The sequence below is a fragment of the Hemitrygon akajei genome, chromosome 30, assembly GCF_048418815.1.
Source record: "Hemitrygon akajei chromosome 30, sHemAka1.3, whole genome shotgun sequence".
In the NCBI taxonomy this organism is placed as follows: Eukaryota; Metazoa; Chordata; class Chondrichthyes; order Myliobatiformes; family Dasyatidae; genus Hemitrygon; species Hemitrygon akajei.
In genome coordinates this window covers 43757936-43776844 of record NC_133153.1, presented here as the reverse complement: position 1 = coordinate 43776844, position 18909 = coordinate 43757936, and the positions used below count along the sequence as shown (strand labels likewise).

Here is an 18909-nt window from a genome sequence, read left to right as displayed (position 1 = left end):
ATTTTGCGTGTTGGTGGATAACTGTTTGTCAGGTTGGAGGCCGGTGACTAGTGGTGTGCCTCAGGGATCTGTACTGGGTCCAATGTTGTTTGTCATATACATTAATGATCTGGGTGGTAAATTGGATTATTAAGTATGCAGATGATACTAAGGCAGGTGGCATTGTGGATAATGAAGTAGGTTTTCAAAGCTTGCAGAGAGATTTAGGCCAGTTAGAAGAGTGGGCTGGACGATGGCAGATGGAGTTCAATGCTGATAAGTGTGAGGTGCTACATTTTGGTAGGACAAATCAAAATAGGACATACATGGTAAATGGTAAGGCATTGAGGAATGCAGTAGAACAGAGTGATCTAGGAATAATGGTGCATAGTTCCCTGAAAGTGGAATCTCATGTGGATAGGGTGGTGAAGAAAGCTTTTGGTATGCTGGCCTTTATAAATCAGAGCATTGAGTATCGGAGTTGGGATGTAATGTTAAAATTGTACAAGGCATTGGTGAGGCCCAATTTGGAGTATTGTTTACAGTTCTGGTCACCGAATTATAGGAAAGATGTCAACAAAATAGAGAGAGCTCAGAGGAGATTTACTAGAATGTTACCTGAGTTTCAGCACCTAAGTTACAGAGAAAAGTTGAACAAGTTAGGTCTTTGTTCTTTGGAGCGTAGAAGGTTGAGGGGGGACTTGATAGAGGTATTTAAAATTATGAGGGGGATAGATAGAGTTGACGTGGATAGGCTTTTTCCATTGAGAGTAGGGGAGATTCAAACAAGAGGACATGAGTTGAAGGTTAGGGGACAGATTTTAGGGGCAACACGAGGGGGAACTTATTTACTCTGAGTGGTAGCTGTGCGGAATGAGCTTCCAGTGGAAGTGGTAGAGGCAGGTTCGATTTTGTCATTTAAAAAAAAACTGGATAGGTATATGGACAGGAAAGGAATGGAGGGTTATGGGCTGAGTGTGGGTCAGTGGGACTAGGTGAGAGTAAGCGTTCGGCACGGACTAGAAGGGCTGAGATGGCCTGTTTCCGTGCTGTAATTGTTATAACAGGTTGGAATGACATGGTGAATCATTGTGGCAGGCATCGAGAAGCTCAGGGTTTCTCTTAAACTAAACTGTTGCCAAATCTGCATTTTGATTTTCCAATGTAGGGAAGACCACATTATGAACACTGAATGCACCAGGCTGACTGTGTAAGTGAATTAGCACTTTACCTGCAAAGCCTGTTGAAACCCCGGGACACTGGTGTGGGAAGGTCACTGTCAGGGCTTACCCCCACCCCCAGACAATGGTACAGGAACGTCACCACCGGGGGCCCCCTCCCGGACACTGGCGCGGAAAGGTCACTGGTAGGGCCCTGGACACTGGCACGGGAAGGTCACAAATGGGCTCCCCCGGACACTGGCACCCAGAACAGCAACTTCCAACTGTATATGTTGCATTTCTCTACAACTTTAGGTAACTTGATTTCAATGAGATTGGCTTAGCTTTTGTTTTATCTGCTTTTCCCTCAGAGTGTAAGTCATACCCAGCCAGACCTGCTCTATAGTCAGAGCAGGAAGAATTAACTCCTACAATTTTTTGTCTACATTTCTGCTCTCTATCATATAGTTCAAGGTTAAAATCAACTCTAGACTCAGCAAGGATATGGACCCACTGTAATTTGTCAAATGTCACAATAGGTCTACAGCGAATGCAATCTCACCAGCTCTCTAACTCTGCCTTGGACCACCTTGACAATAGTAATATTTATGTCAGGCTGGTGTTTATTGACTACAAGTCAGCATTCAACACAGTCACACCCTCAGTTTTAATCAAAAAGCTTCAAAACCTGGGCAGCTACACAGCTCAAACACCATCTATAAATTTGCTGACAACTCTTGTTGGCAGAATTTTAGATGAAGAGGAGGCATACAGGAGTGAGATAAATCAGCTGGTCCAGTGATGTCGAGGCAACTATATTGCACTCAAGTCAGTACATCAAAAGTGGAAAGGAAGAGCAGTTTCAAGTTCCTGGGTGTCAATAACTGAGGATCTATCCTGGGCGTGACATATTGACGCAATTACATTGGCTATATTTCATTGGTAGTTTGACAATTGGTATTTTGCCAAAGACAAATTTCTACAGATGTACGGAGGAGAGCATTCTAACTGGTTGCATCACTATCTGGTATGAAAGAACCACAGCAAGGTATTGGAAAAGGCTACAGGAAGTGGTAAACTCAGCCATCTCTATTATGAGCACTTGCCTCTCCAGCATTCAGGGTACCTTCCAAAAGGTGATGAGTCAAAAAGGTGGCATTCTTCATTAAGGACACCCATCACCCAGGACATGCCCTCTTCTCATTGCTTCTACCAGGGAGGAGATACAGAAGCCTGAAGACACACACTCAATGTTTCAGGAACAGCTTCTTCCCCTCTCCCGTCAGATCTCAGAATAGACAATGAACCCATGTACACTACCTCAGATTTTCCCCCTTTTTGCAACACTTGTTTTTTTAATATACACATTTTATTGTAATTTATAGTTTTTATTGTTGTGTATTGCAATGTACTGCTGCCACAAAACAACAAATTTCACGACATATGCCAGTGATATTAAACCTGATTCTGATCGTGACTCACTGACCAGGTATCCCTGTTCTAAAGCTCATCCCCATGGCCATGACAATTTTACACCAGAGATCCCTCTCAGCCCCACCCTCCCTGCAATTTAACAAGCTTCTTTTGTCTCCTTCCTGCTTTCCAACAAGGGGTCTTCAACATGGTGTGTTAACACTGCCTCTCTTCCTACAATGTGTCTGATCCACATCTGAAGTTTTTCTTTTGATTTCCACAGCTACACAAAGATAAAGACCAACCTAAATGAAAACAAATGACATTAGGCAGTATCTATGGGGATAGATGAAATACCTGCTTGGCCATATACCTCCAGCACTTTTAATCATTATTCATATCTACAACATTCAGCAGCATTTTAGGCTTAGAAACAATTTCATTTTGCCTCAAAAGCCCTTCTAGGAAAGCTAGTGCTTATTTTATCGTTAACAGAATACAAGATTGAGATTAATAATGGATCACGAGGATGAAGACCATCAACAAACATAAGTTTTATGAAGTTAAGCGGATTGAAGTTTTGTTACAAACGTGAAAACTAGAATACAGAAATGATTTATCTGCTGTAACTCTTAAGTTGCACCAGAGACTACGGTATATCTGGAGAAGGAGAGACATACAAAATCTACAATGATGTAAAATGTAAGTAAAAGTATGGCTCAGTTTGTTCTCCTGTATATCCCAATTAGACTTATTCCTTTTAGCATACTACAATCTTCTAATTCTCCATTTTCCCTATTCACTTTTTTTCATCAGTACCGAATTCAAAGATGCTGAAAAATCCAGTGCAGTTTTACAGTAAATCCAGTGCAGTTTTACAGTTAATATAAAATTCAGAGCTGGCTATTCAGAATAACTTCTCTGGCATTAAATGTATCTACTGAAACTTACTGATATAGGACCGATATTTAACAGTGGGGCTCTATGGTGGTCTGAATGGAATTACTATGAAGGAGATGAAGCATTGCTTACAAACAAGACTTTTTTTATATGACCATCTTTTCTTTAAAAAAATCTCTTATCCATAATACTTTTCATTCAAAGTCCTTGGATCTCAAAACAGGATAGTCAATTCCTCATTCAATAACGGGAAACTGAAAATAATTGATTCTACAAAACCTAGAATACTGAATTCTCTTTACAAGATTTAACACTGAGTACATCTTAAAACAGCGGAACTTCTACTTTGCTACTTACTGTATTAAACCAAAACTTTGCAATTGGTGCATGGTAGAAGGCATAGAACTTTCTTGTGACAGGCAACCTCCTTGGTTTAGTCAAATTTGCATCTTCATGTTTCATTTCATGGTCACAGATTCCTTCTTCTTTAAATACTTCCTGCAGGACAAAATTGTGGGAAGGAAGGGTTACATTGACCTTGGAGTAGATTAAAGGGTTAGCACAACATTGTGGGTCAAAGGACCTGTACTCCATCATGCTGTCTACTTCACTAGATAAATTTGTTCATACGTTAAAAACCATGATTAAAAAATAGAAGGCATTCTGAAAATTAGGGTATGTTGAATAGATACAAGAAACTCAGTCTTATTTACTCACTTTTCAGACACCAGTTAAGACAGCAATTACCAAATGTGGCATTGGGTATAAGAGTTGGGACACTGTGTTGCAGGTGTACAAGTCTTTGGTGAGGCCACACTTGGAACACTGCATATAGTTTTGGTCACCATGTTAACAAAGGATGTGGTTAAACTGGAAAGAGTGCAGAAGATTTGAGGATATTGCCAAGACCAGAATGCCTGAGTTACAGGGAGGAGTTGACCAGATTAAGTCTCTATTCCTTGGAACATAGAGAATGAGAGACAACCTTATCAGAAATATTTAAATTTAAGATAACGTGAACGGTAACAGTCTTAGAGGGACACAGGCCGAATGTGAAATTAGAAGCCAAATGGGTACTGAGGTCAGCATGGGTTGTATGGGCCAAAAGGTCTGTATCCATGCTGTACCACTATGACTCTCACTTTAAGTGATCAAGCAGCTCCTACATTACTTGAACGTACAATCATATACAAGTGGCACTATTGCTGTGGGTCAATATCACCATGACACCAAGGACAAGGGTTACATGAAGCTTTTTCCAAAGGCCTTACAAAATGTTGCAGGATTCATCATCATCAGGTCCCATGCCCAGTTTGAGCTTTGACTGCCATGGCCCACACACACCTGTTATTTCAAGTTCTCTGGCTGCTGTCTTCATTATCATTCATCTTTACCTTCCTCTTGCTTTCTTCCCTTCAATCTTTCACATAATTACCGTGCATTCTAACTTCTCTTTGCTAATCACATGTCCAATGAAGTAACGTTGCCTTTTCATGATCTCATACATTATTTCTCTTTTTGTGCTTGCTCTGTTCATGACATCCTCATTAGATATTCATTTCATCCATGATATTCTTTGCATTCTCCTCAAAAACCACATCTCAGCTGCTTCAAACAACACACACAAAATGCTGGTGAAGACAGCTGGCCAGGCAGCATCTATAAGGAGAAGCACTGTCGACGTTTCAGGCCGAGACCCTTCGTATAGATGCTGCCTGGCCTGCTGTGTTCCACCAGCATTTTGTGTGTGTTGTTTGAATTTCCAGCATCTGCAGATTTCCTCGTGTTTGCTCTCTGCTGCTTCAATTTGTTTCCTCATGTTACTAGATATTGTCCAACATTCTGAACCATATAACATAACTGGAAAATGTAACATTTCAGTACTCTGAGGCGGGTTGTCATGCCTAGTTTGGCGTTGGTCAGTATATTTTTTGTTTTCGTAAAGGTGACTTTTGCCATCCCTATTCTTTTGAAGTCCATGTCGCACCTGCCATCTGATATCACACAGCTTTCTAAGTAGCAAAAGTTCTGTACTTGTTTTATGTCTTCCCCGTTTACTCTCAGCCTGCAGATAGGATTCTCCTTCTTTTTGGATATCACCATACATTCTGTCTTTTTGCAATTGACAGATAGACCCATTTTTGCACTTTCTTCAACAGCTATATCAATTAAGTTTTGTAGTTCTTCCTCCGTACTTGCAATTAACACATTGCAGGATTAGGCTTCACTAAATAAGGAGCAACTCCTCAGACTGAAGAAATACTAACAAAGCAAACTGCACAGATTTATTAAAGGGTTAACCATAAGTAACCATTCTATAATACTAACTTCTAACCATACAAACAAGCAATGGATACAAATCCTACTAACAAGGAACCTCTACCTAGCCTCTTTCATCACAGTACGCACACGACTGGTTAGTATATTTTTCTACACTGATACAAGATTTTCCTATAGGAAAATCAGTACTGCACAAAAAAAAAGCATGTCTGAAGAGTTCATTGCACGGAGTAAACCAATTATTAGCTGGCTGGTGACGTAGTGACATCCACACCAGATTTTATGGCGAATGGTTATGGGTTCAAATCTGGCCAGCTCTCTGCACGCTTTCCATCAGTGCTGGGTTGAGCATTGAGCTAGCAACTCTGCCTAGTAAAAAAACAGACAAATGCTAAAGAAACTGCAAGGTTGCCACCTGGAGTGCCACAAGACGTGGAGAGGAACAATCACCCCATTACAAATAACTTAAGATGCCATTGGTCTCTTCTTCTGCTGTGATAATTGAACTAGAAGATGCAATCTCAATATCTCCAAAACTAAGCTGATGCTTTAGATGGAAATGAGAAATTTTTTCAAGATCTATTTTTTCATTTTTTTGGATTGAAATAATAAGAATAGTAGAAACCGGTGGAATGAGTCAGCTGCTTTAAACTCCCAGGACTTAACACTGGATTATGCGTCATGGGTCCATACAGATGCAAAAAGAGCACCTACATCCTTATTTTCTTAGAAGAAAAAGGGAGCTGCTTGTCAAACACTAACTTCCACAGTATTCTGACTGGTTGCTCAATTCAAAAGCACAAGAATACAAGAAGCTGCAGTGAGTAGCATACTGAACCCAGTACATTGTACGCACATCTCTCAGTCATCTCTCCAAGAGGGGATGCCTCAAGAAGGCAACATAAAGATCCCCACCATCTGGGTCATGCTATCTTTTCATAGCTCCCATTGGGCAGGAGGTACAGAAGTTTTAAACCACCAAATTCAGGAAAAGCTACTTCCCTTCAACCATTCGGTTTGTGAACCAACTGGCAGAACCCTAATCACTACTTCAGTACAGTAGCACTGACCACTTTGATCATAGTAAAAAGGAAATTTTTTTGATCCAATTGTAAAAACTGTTATAATTTAAGTTAATCTTTTTTTCTTGTGAATGCTGTAAATATGATACAATGGGCCTGTGATAATGTTACAACCAGGTTTTCATTGCACATGTCCATGTGTGTACTTGTGTATATGGCAATAAACTTGACTTTGTTCAGTGAAAGCATAGATGGAATCTTTTCCCTGCTCACTCAGTTCCTACTTGTTGAGCTTCTCAATCACCATCAGAAGTATCTGTTTCACTTCTTTGTGTCCCTCTCCCCTACCCTTCCACCACGCTATTTCTATTTGGTGTCTTCCTCTAGAAACTGCTCTCAGTTAATTTGATATATATTTTTTAAACTTGACAAAGTTTTAGTCTGCCATTCACCATGCAGATTTGACTTGCCCAGCCCAGACTCATTGTGAGCAGCCTTTATCCAACCAGACAACTCTTCTGAAGGCAGAGGACCAAAGGACCTTACCCTTGATATCCAACAGTAAAGTTTGGACAAACGAATACATTGCCTAACAGAGTCAAGCACTTAGGATTTTTTTTAAAAAAAACATTCCCAACAGCTGAAACATTAAAAACTAATCAATCAGAGATGATTTGTTTTCACGTGGGTTCTGAGGTAGTTGATGAACCAATGTGCAACTCAGATTCTGCTAGATGGGCATGGAAGTTGGGGCAAAGTGCAGAAAGTTTGCACAGTAGGAATTACATAAAGTGCTCTCAACTGTTTCATCACTTAAACTATTCACAAGCATGAAACTACCTTACCATGGATATTTGATCAGTTGGACTCTGAAAGTTGTGTTCACTGTCTTCCATGTTCATTTGATGTGCATCCTCTGTTTGAGGAATATGAGACATTTCGGCCTTGGTTTTAAACTCCAGCATGAGAATAGCAGGTGGGAATAGAATACTGAGAATAACCTGTCCAGAAGAAAAAATAAAGGCGATTTTCAGTGACCTGTACTTAGCTAACTACCCACTTACTGGTTTACATACCAACTCATTAGTATATTCAGGTTAGCTCATTTACTTGGCTTTAATTCTCTTCCCATAAAAGCATCATATATTTTACCTTGTACCATGAATTTTTTCTCATATTTAATCTTCCCATCCACATATCTGACAGCAGCATTTGAGTACAGGTGTGGGCTACAAACGGTCGCAGTCTTGAGTGGACAGCTAACTTGAGGCAGGTTGAATTGCTCCAATTCTTCAGTTCATAAGTCAGCAACTTCATGGCCATAGTTTCATCTTGTCTGAATGACTGATCCAGTAAATCAACTGCTAATTGTCCAAATTCACTGTAACACAACAGCAGAAGTAAGCTTGCAAACAACAGGTTAATGACACAAGTGTGTAACCTTAAGAAATTCAGAGTTTTAACAAAATTTAGGTAAAGTAAAGTAATGAAGCATAACTCCAGCACAGTTAGTGGCTCTTGGGCCTTCACTGATTGTGTAATGGCAGAAACCATCTACTTCCTGCCCCTAAACAAATGCAGAATGAGTTGCCAAGAGTGTTAAAAGTAATCTGAATCTGCCTGTATCAATTCTCTCACATGGACAGTGGCTGATAAAACATTGGCATAATTCAGGCATCAAGTATGCATTTTTAAAATACTGAACCACTAAGATATGTAGGTGAGCTTCCAATCAACATTGCACATTAATTAACTCAATTAAATGTAAAAGCAACAACAAAACAAAAATCACTACACTATTGGTTTACACAAAGTGAAATACTTAATTTCTTCCGGCATTCAATATAACAGTAACTAGTCCACAATTAATTCACTCCAACACAGCTTCGATAGGAACAGAATATTAATGCCAATCTTGCCCTAATTGAGAACATAAAATGTTACAACACAGTATAGGCCTTCTGCCCATGATGTTGTGCTGACCTTTTAATCTACACTAAGATCAATCTAATCCTTCCTTCCTACACAGCCCTCCATTTTTCTGTCATCGATGTGCTTATCTAAGAGTTTCTTAAATGTCCCTAATGTATGTCTCTGCCACCCTCCACTCTTAAACAAAAATAGATAGATAGATAGATACTTTATTCATCCCCATGGGGAAATTCAACATTTTTTCCGATGTCCCATACACTTATTGTAGCAAAACTAATTACATAGAATACTTAACTCAGTATAAATATGATATGCATCTAAAATCACCCTCTCAAAAAGCATTAATAAATAGCTTTTAAAAAGTTCTTAAATAGTTTACTAAAATACATCCAGTTCTGTGCCCACCACAGAGCCCGCCTTCCTTACCAGCTTATTAAGACGTGAGGTGTCCCTCTTCTTAATGCTGCCTCCCCAACACGCCACCACAAAGAAGAGGGCGCTCTCCACAACTGACCTATAGAACATCTTCAGCATCTCACTACAAACATTGAATGATGCCAACCTTCTAAGGAAGTACAGTCGACTCTGTGCCTTCCTACACAAGGCATCTGTGTTGGCAGTCCAGTCTAGCTTCTCGTCTAACTGCACTCCCAGATACTTGTAGGTCTTAACCTGCTCCACACATTCTCTATTAATGATCACTGGCTCCATATGAGGCCTAGCTGACATCCCCCTATACTTACCTCCTTTCACCTTAAAATTATGTCCTCTCATATTAAGCCATTTTACCCTGGGTAAAAAAATCTTTGACTGTCCACTCGATCCATGCCCTGTATCAGCTTGCACACACTTACCAAGTCACCCCTCGTGCTCCTATGGTTCAGAGCTTTGATCTTTCAAGTTTAATTTGACTCTAGGTTGCTACCTGTCTCTTGATTTACCTCTACACCCAAATGCCTCTCCATCACCAGCTTTTAGGCAGGGGAACCATAAAGCCTGAATCTCCCTTTCCACTGCAAGGTTAGGGTGCTACATATGTGACCTTGAGGATTCTACTACTTTCTTCACCACAAAGCGATCCCTCCATTCCATCTTCCTCCCAGACCATTATCGCATGTTGCCCTCCTGTTGAATCTGAGTCCATATTCTCTGCATCACTGTTACTGTCTACTATTCACCAATTCCTTACCTCAGTCAGCTCACAGGAAGGTTAGTATTCTTAGGCTGGAACTTATTACATCATTACATGAATTAACTTGGTCACTTTCACATACTACAGGATATTAATTCAAGTGATTATTGATAGTGTGAGAGCAGACCACCTACCGGCACTGGTTTAGAAAGTGACAAGAAACTGAATTGATTGTGTGCTTAAATACAGACAAAAACTTTTTATAATCACATGAAAGTCACTTCTTCTGAACTCAAATAAGAGATTCTGCAGATGTTGGAAATCTTGAAAAACACATACAAAATGCTGGAGGAGCTCAGCAAGTCGGGGGAATGAACAGTCGATGTTTTGGGCTGTGATATTCAAGTGAGTAACCTGATGGACTGTCTGTCTGAAATGTCACTGTTTAATTCCTTCTACAGAGTATTCAAGGACATTTTCAACCTCTCACTGCTATGGGCGGAGGTTGCTTCAAAAAGGCAACAATTATACCAGTGCCCAAGAAGAATAATGTGAGCTTCTTTAATGATAATTACCTGGTGGCACTCACATATACAGTGATGAAATGCTTTGAGAGGTTGGTCATGACCAGACTGAATTCCTGCCTCAGCAAGGATCTGTTGGCCTACTTGCCTATCGCTACAATAGGTCACAACGGCAGATGCAATCTCAATGGCTCTTCAAACGGCCTTAGACCACTTGGACAACACAAACATCTATTCAGAATGCTGTTCATCCACTATAGCTCAGCATTTAATACCATAATTCCCATAATTCTGTTTAAGAAGTTACAGAACTTGGGCCTCTGTATCTCCCTCTGCAACTGGATTCTTGACTTTCTAACCGGAAGACCACAATCTGTGCAGATTGGTGATAATATCTCCTCCTCACTGACAATCAACACTGGTGCACCACAGGAGTGTGTGCTTAGCCCACTGCTCTACTCCCTATACACACATGACTGTGTGGGTAGTATAGTTCAAATAGTAGAATAGTATAGTATAGATCAAATACCATCTATAACTTTGCTGATAATACAACCATTGTTGGTAGAATCTCAGATGAAGACCAGAGGGCATATAGAGACAAGATATACCACCTAGTGGAGTGGTGTCACAGCAACAATCTTGCACTCAACATCAGAAAGACAAAAGAGCTGACTGTGGACTTCAGGAAGGGTAAGACAAAGGAACACATACCAATCCTCAGAGGGGTCAGAAGTGGAGAAAGTTAGCAGTTTCAAGTTCCTGGGTGTCAAGATCTTGGAGGAGAAGTGGAGAAAGTTAGCAGTTTCAAGTTCCTGGGTGTCAAGATCTTGGAGGATCGAACCTGGTTCTAACCTATCGATGCAGTTATAAAGAAGGCAAGACAACTCCTACATTTTATTAGGAGTTTGAAGAGATTTGGTATGTCAACAAATACACTCAAAAACTTCTATAGATATACTCTGCAAAGCATTCAGGCTGCATCACTGTCTGGTATGGGGGGGGGGATGGGTCTACTGCACAGGACTGAAAAAAGCTGCAGAGGGTTTAAATTTAGTCAGCTCCATCTTGGGTACTAGCCTATAAAGTTCCCAGGACATCTTCAAAGAGCAGTGTCTCAGAAAGGCAGTGTCCTTTATTAAGGACTTCCAGCACCCAGGGCATGCCCTTTTCTCACTGTTACCATCAGGTAGGAGGTACAGAAGCCTGAAGGCACACACTCAGCGATTCAGGAACAGCTTATTCCCCTCTGCCATCAGATTCCTAAATGGACATTGAACTCAGGAACACTACCTCACTTTTTTAATATACCGTAGATGTCGGATTATAAGCCGCTACTTTTTTCCCACATTTTGAACAGCTTTGAACTCTGCGGCCTTTAATACGGAGCGGCCAATGCATGGTTTTTTTCATGCCGCCAAAAACATTTTGCCTCGTAACAGTAGACCAATAAAATTGATGAGTAGTTCACAGAGGTCCAATGAAATTGTACGATAAATCAAGCGCACTTTCACAATTAAATTATTGTAAATCAGTCATTTGTACTCACCCTCATCAACATGGAAAACACTCGAAGAAAAGCATTGTGCTGCCTTTATGGCAGTTATTTAGTTTATAATATTTTCGCTTAGTAATTCATTTGTTAGTTAAAGTTAGAAGTGTTTTAACTATATTTGTTTTCTGTACTACATCGCGGGATGCTATGACGTCACACCCGGTTTCGCCGCGTCTTGTGGGATACCGGTTTGCGATAAACGGGAAGGAGGGGGGGAGCGGCATTACGCGAGCGGCTTTGGATCTGAGCGAAAGCTGCTTTTAAGTTAAAGGCGATCAATAACTTTTCCTGGTAGGCTGCAGTATATATATTTTTTACCGGTCGTTAGGAGATATTGGAATGTTGTTCAGTAAAAAAGTATACGCAACGTATATTTAAAAGTAGCCGCGTTACATGCACGGTTCGAAAAAAAGCATTTGCAATATGTATTTGTTTATGTTACCATATGGATTTAATTAAAAGTTAAAAAATCCTCACGTGTAATATCTTTCTGTGTAAATATCTCATATTACAACGTGGGACACCTGCGGCCGAAAATCCGGTGCGGCCTAAAATCCGGTGCGGCCTGTACAAGTAAAAAATTGATTTTCTTTCTAAAATTAGAGCCAGCGGCTTTTAATCAGGTGTGCTCTGTAGTCCGGAATCTACGGTATATTATTTCTGGGGGTTTTCTGCATGATTTTTAATCTATTCGAAATACACATACTGTAATTGATTTACTTATTACTATTATTTTTTTTCTTCTATATTATGTATTGGATTGAAACGCTGCTGCCAAATTAACAAATTTCACGACACAGGCCAGTGATAACAAAACCTGATTCTGAGATGCTGCCTGACTTGACTGTCTTTCTGAACTCAGCTGACATCATGTCCTTAGAAATCAAGATTACTTGAGTATTATGTGCCTACTTTACAATCACTAACCTAGAAGATTGCTTCAGTTCTTCAGAAGTATCATCAACAACATCACTCTGCTTTGCTTCACAAGACATGGATCGATTTAGCTTGCAAGCAATTAAAGCCTTGGCCATGGACTCTTCTCCGTGCTGCCAAAAGAACATAGCCATTTTCTGCCTCTTCATTAGTACAGCCCACACGAGCAGTTCATTGAAAGGATAGGGAAAACATCTGGTTTCAGGGTCATCAATGTCCACAATTTCATCTTTGGTTCTCTTCTTCTTTCCCTGATCAACAGTGGATTCAGGCTAAAAGAGCAAAAAAAAAAAATCAGTAAGTACTTTGTAACAGGAAAATACCAAGACAAGAACATCAATATATTCAGTAATTCAAGATCAAATTGATTGCTAATTTGCTATGAAATGGGGTACATGGATGGGAGGGATATGGAGGACTATGGTCCAGATACAGGTTAATGAGGCTAGGCAGATTAACAGTTTGGTACTGATTAGATGGCCAAAGGGCCTGTTTCTGTGTTGTAGTGCTCTAACTCTGTCACCTACTCCCAAGGTCTCTGGCATCTCTCAGCTACTGAGTCTTTTGGTTCCTTGACAGTCTGAGACCCAAGCTCCTCTGACAGGATTTTTCAAAGCTTACAAGTGTCTGTTGCAGAGGAGATTCACCACAATGTTATATTTCATTATTTGTATATTGCAGAGACTAGGTAGAGTTTTCCTGAAGTGGAAGAGGTTAATAGATGGCATAATTGAGATGTACAAGATCACAAGCTGTAGATAGATTACTTTGCCTTGGTAAAACGAGAGGCAAGAGATTCAGAGGGATATGAAGAGGAGTGGCATGGACCTAGAACACTGCTGGACAGTGTTGAAAGCAAAATCTGGAAGAGTTTTGAATGGCCTAGCCATTCAAAAAGGGTATTGGCCAAGTACTGGAAGATGGTACTAGTGTGATTGGGATGGGTGTGTGGGGGGGGCGGGCTGGAAACTGAGTGGTTCATTTCAATGTTGTGTGACTGAGCTCGGAAGTACTTATTTAAAAACATTCCCAAAGAACACAGAACAATACAGCACATTCAGCCCACATTGTTGTGCTGAACCAATTAAATTAGTAATCAAATGGTTCAACTGGCACTGAGTCTGACCCTGTGGTGCAGAAGGATGAGACGGAGAAGAGGAGAGCGGTCATCATTGGAGACTCTACAATAGTCAGGGGAGCAGACAGGAGATTTTGTGGACGTGAGATGGAAACCTGCATGGTTTGTTGCCTCCCGGGTGCCAGGATCCGGGATGCCTCTGACTGGGTGCATGACATCCTGGTACGAGAGGGAAAGCAACCAGAAGTCGTGATACATGTTGGGACCAACGACATAGGCAGGAAGAGGGATGAGGTCCTGAAGTGAGAGTTTCGGGAACTAGGCAGAAGGCTGAAGAACAGGACTTCAAGGGTGGCGTTCTCAGGATTGCTGCCAGTACTAAGTGATAGCGATGGTAAGAATTGGAGGAGATGGCAGTTGAATGCGTGGCTGAGGAGTTGGTGCAGGGGGCAGGGTTTTAGATTTTTGGACCATTGGGATCTCTTCTGGGGAAGGTGGGACCTGTACAGATTGGATGGGTTGCACCTGAACTCGAGGGGGAGCAATATCCTTGCTGGTAGGTTTGCTAGCATGGTTCGGGAGGGTTTAAACTAATTTGCAAGGGGGATGGGACCCGGAGCGATAGAGCAGTGAAAGAAGTGCATGGAGTAAAGCCAGATCTAACGTATAGAGAGGCTTTGAGGAAAGAGCAGCAGAATAAAGGGTATAAAAGGTAGTAAGGTAGAAGGGCTAAAGTGTGTGTACTTCAATGCAAGAAGCATCAGGAACAAAGGTGATGAACTGAGAGCTTGGATACATACATGGAATTATGATGTAGTGGCCATTACGGAGACCTGGCTGGCACCAGGGCAGGAATGGATTCGGAACATTCCTGGATTTCAGTGCTTTAAAAGGGATAGAGAGGTGGGGGGAAGGGGAGGAGGGGTGGCATTACTGGTCAGGGATACTATTACAGCTGCAGAAAGAGTGGGTAATGTAGCAGGATCCTCTTTTGAATCAGTATGGGTGGAAGTCAGGAACAGGAAAGGAGCAGTTACTCTACTGGGGGTATTCTATAGGCCCCCAGTAGCAGCAGAGATACTGGGGAGCAGATTGGGAGGCAGATTTTGGAAAGGTGCAAAAATAACAGGGTTGTTATCATGGGTGACTTTAACTTCCCTAATATTGATTGGCACTTGATTAGTTCCAAGGGTTTAGATGGGGCAGAATTTGTTAAGTGTGTCCACGATGGATTCCTGTCACAGTATGTTGACAGGCCAACTAGGGGGAATGCCATACTAGATCTAGTATTAGGTAATGAACCGGGTCAGGTCACAGATCAGTCAGTGGGTGAGCATCTGGGGGACAGTGATCACTGCTCCCTGACCTTTAGCATTATCATGGAAAAGGATAGAATCAGAGAGGACAGGAAAATTTTTAATTGGGGAAGGGCAAATTATGAGGCTATAAGGCTAGAACTTGCGGGTGTGAATTGGGATGATGTTTCTGCAGGGAAATGTACTATGGACATGTGGTCGATGTTTAGGGATATCTTACAGGATGTTAGGGATAAATTTGTCTCGGTGAGGAAGATAAAGAATGGTAGGGTGAAGGAACCATGGGTGACAACTGAAGTGGAAAATCTAGTCAGGTGGAAGAAGGCAGCATACATGAGGTTTAGGAAGCAAGGATCAGATGGGTCTATTGAGGAATATAGGGTAGCAAGAAAGGAGCTTAAGAAGGGGCTGAGAAGAGCAAGAAGGGGTCATGAGAAGCCCTTGGCGAGTATGGTAAAGGAAAACCCCAAGGCATTCTTCAATTATGTGAAGAACAAAAGGATGACAGGAGTAAAGGTAGGACCGATTAGAGATAAAGGTGGGAAGATGTGCCTGGAGGCTGTGGAAGTGAGCGAGGTCCTCAATGAATACTTCTCTTCAGTATTCACCAACGAGAGGGAACTTGATGATGGTGAGGACAATATGAGTGAGGTTGATGTTCTGGAGCATGTTGATATTAAGGGAGAGGAGGTGTTGGAGTTGTTAAAATACATTAGGACGGATAAGTCCCCGGGGCCTGACGGAATATTCCCCAGGCTGCTCCACGAGGCAAGGGAAGAGACTGCTGAGCCTCTGGCTAGGATAAAAATGTCCTCGTTGTCCACAGGAATGGTACCGGAGGATTAGAGGGAGGCGAATGTTGTCCCCTTGTTCAAAACAGGTAGTAGGGATAGTCCAGGTAATTATAGACCAGTGAGCCTTACGTCTGTGGTGGGAAAGCTGTTGGTAAAGATTCTTAGAGATAGGATTTATGGGCATTTAGAGAATCATGGTCTGATCAGGGACAGTCAGCATGGCTTTGTGAAGGGCAGATCGTGCCTAACAAGCCTGATACAGTTCTTTGAGGAGGTGACCAGGCATATAGATGAGGGTAGTGCAGTGGATGTGATCTACATGGATTTTAGTAAGGCATTTGACAAGGATCAGAAAGTCAGAAGGCATGGGATCCAGGGAAATTTGGCCAGGTGGATTCAGAATTGGCTTGCCTGCAGAAGGCAGAGGGTTGTGGTGGAGGGAGAACATTCAGAATGGAGGGTTGTGACTAGTGGTGTCCCACAAAGATCTGTTCTGGGACCTCTACTTTTCGTGATTTTTATTAATGACCTGGATGAGGGGGTAGAAGGGTGGGTTGGCAAGTTTGCAAACGATACAAAGATTGGTGGTGTTGTAGATAGTGTAGAGGATTGTCTAAGATTGCAGAGAGACATTGATAGGATGCAGAGGTGGGCTGAGCAGTGGTAGATGGAGTTCAACCTGGAGAAGTGTGAGGTGGTACACTTTGGAAGGACAAACTCCAAGGCAGAGTAGAAGTAAATGGCAGGATACTTGGTAGTGTTGAGGAGCAGAGGGATCTGGGGGTACATGTCCACAGATCCCTGAAAGTTGCCTCACAGGTAGATAGGGTAGTTAAGAAAGCTTATGGGGTGTTAGCTTTCATAAGTTGAGGGATAGAGTTTAAGAGACGCGATGTAATGATGCAGCTCTATAAAACTCTAGTTAGGCCACACTTGGAGTACTGTGTCCAGTTCTGGTCGCCTCAGTATAGGAAGGATGTGGATGCATTGGAAAGGGTACAGAGGAGATTTACCAGGATGCTGCCTGGTTTAGAAAGTATGGATTATGATCAGAGATTAAGGGAGCTAGGGCTTTACTCTTTGGAGAGAAGGAGGATGAGAGGAGACATGATAGAGGTGTACAAGATATTAAGAGGAATAGACAGAGTGGACAGCCAGCGCCTCTTCCCCAGGGCACCACTGCTCAGTACAAGAGGACATGGCTTTAAGGTAAGGGGAGGGAAGTTCAAGGGGGATATTAGAGGAAGGTTTTTCACTCAGAGAGTGGTTGGTGCGTGGAATGCACTGCCTGAGTCAGTGGTGGAGGCAGACACACTAGTGAAGTTTAAGAGACTACTAGACAAGTATATGGAGGAATTTAAGGTGGGGGGTTATATGTGAGGCAGGGTTTGAGGGTCAGCACAATATTGTGGGCCGAAAGGCCTGTAATGTGCTGTACTATTCTATGTAATCTCTTCTGCTACACAATGTTCATATCCTTCCACTTTCATCACATTCACGTGCCCATCTAAATGACTCTTAAAAATTCCTAATGTATCTGCCTCTACCACCACTCCAGGTAGCGCATTCCAGGAACCCAACACTTAAAATAAAACCTGCCCCTCACAGCTCCTTTGAAATTACCCCCTCTCACTTTAAATGCATGTCCATTGGTATTAGACATTTCAACCTTGGGAAAAAGATACCGCCTGTCTACTCTATCTAGGCCTCTCATAATCTTATAAACCTCTATCAGATCTCCCCTCAGTCTTGGACGCTCTGGAGAAAACAACTTCTCATTATAGCACATGCCCTCTAATTCAGGCAGCATTCTGGAAAGCAATGTTACCATGTTATATTTTTAAGAACAATGCACAGTTTTATAAGCTCATTTAACCTCCTACAAGGCTTAAGTAAACAATACCAAGAGTGAGTGAACATCAATTCACTGGGCTATATGAATGAAAGTGACAGCAGAATCCCAAGGCAATTCAATAAAACTAAATATCAGCACCAATAAACGAATTTTAAGTAGTTCTTTTAACTGCAAGCTTTTACCAGTATCATTGAAATCACTGTACACTCAGTATGATAACAGTTCTGTATGAAGTTGGTATACTCTTCAAAGTTTAAAATCTAGCAGGCAGTGCACTCACCCCCTCAACCTGCCCTAACATGTTGTTTCACATTGGTTAGTACCTTAGGCTTATAAGGTTGTGCAGTCTTAATGAAATGATTATGTCGCGTCTTCTCTTTTTTGTCTGCTCGATTTGTCAGTGAATCCTGGTGTTTGCGCAACTGAGGTATACTAGATGAATGGCGACCAGATCTCTGGATTTAAAAAAATGAAGAAAACCTCATTAAAGTACCAGTGATACTCAAGGGTTGCAATAGATTAGAATTTAATGATGAACTGTGTTCTATTTCATGGTCAACAGTTTTTAATTCCAGCTTATTAACTGAATTGCTTCAGGTTCTGAGATATTTGTCTAAACTTCTGGATAATTCAATAACCAAAATATTACACTTAAGCATGAAGTGTAATATTAGTAATTCCTTCAAGCTGGTACAATGGGCAACTGTATCAGATGAGATTTGCTGGTAGTGTAGTGGTTAGCACAACGTTTTACAGTACCAATGACCTGGGTTCAGTTCCCACCAGTGTCTGTAGGGAGTTTGTACATTCTTCTGTGAGTGCATGGGTTTCCTCTGGGTGCTCCAGTTTCCTCCCACTGTCCAAAGATGTACCAGTTAGTAGGTTAACTGGACACTGTAAGTTGTCTCATGACTAGGTTTTGGGTTAAATCAGGGTTGATTTAGGGCCTACTCCATGGTGTATCTCAATAAATAAAATTTGAAGGCATACTAAATTCAGGTATATTAAACATTAAACCCTTTTTAAAAATGCA

The 18909-nt window shown here is 41.5% G+C and overlaps 1 protein-coding gene across 4 annotated transcripts in view; it reads right to left on the bottom strand.

Annotated features, from left to right (window-relative positions):
* trpm7 (transient receptor potential cation channel, subfamily M, member 7) overlaps positions 1-18909 on the bottom strand; it is a 158943-nt gene that overhangs the window by 44664 nt on the left and 95370 nt on the right. For all 4 annotated transcript variants that reach the window (XM_073032774.1, XM_073032776.1, XM_073032777.1 and 1 more), the window contains 5 exons: positions 18200-18331; positions 12825-13105; positions 7907-8135; positions 7600-7755; positions 3810-3950 (listed from right to left, as the gene is read on the bottom strand). In XM_073032774.1, the coding sequence (XP_072888875.1) occupies positions 3810-3950; positions 7600-7755; positions 7907-8135; positions 12825-13105; positions 18200-18331 (939 nt within the window). The remainder of the gene's footprint in view (positions 1-3809; positions 3951-7599; positions 7756-7906; positions 8136-12824; positions 13106-18199; positions 18332-18909) is intronic.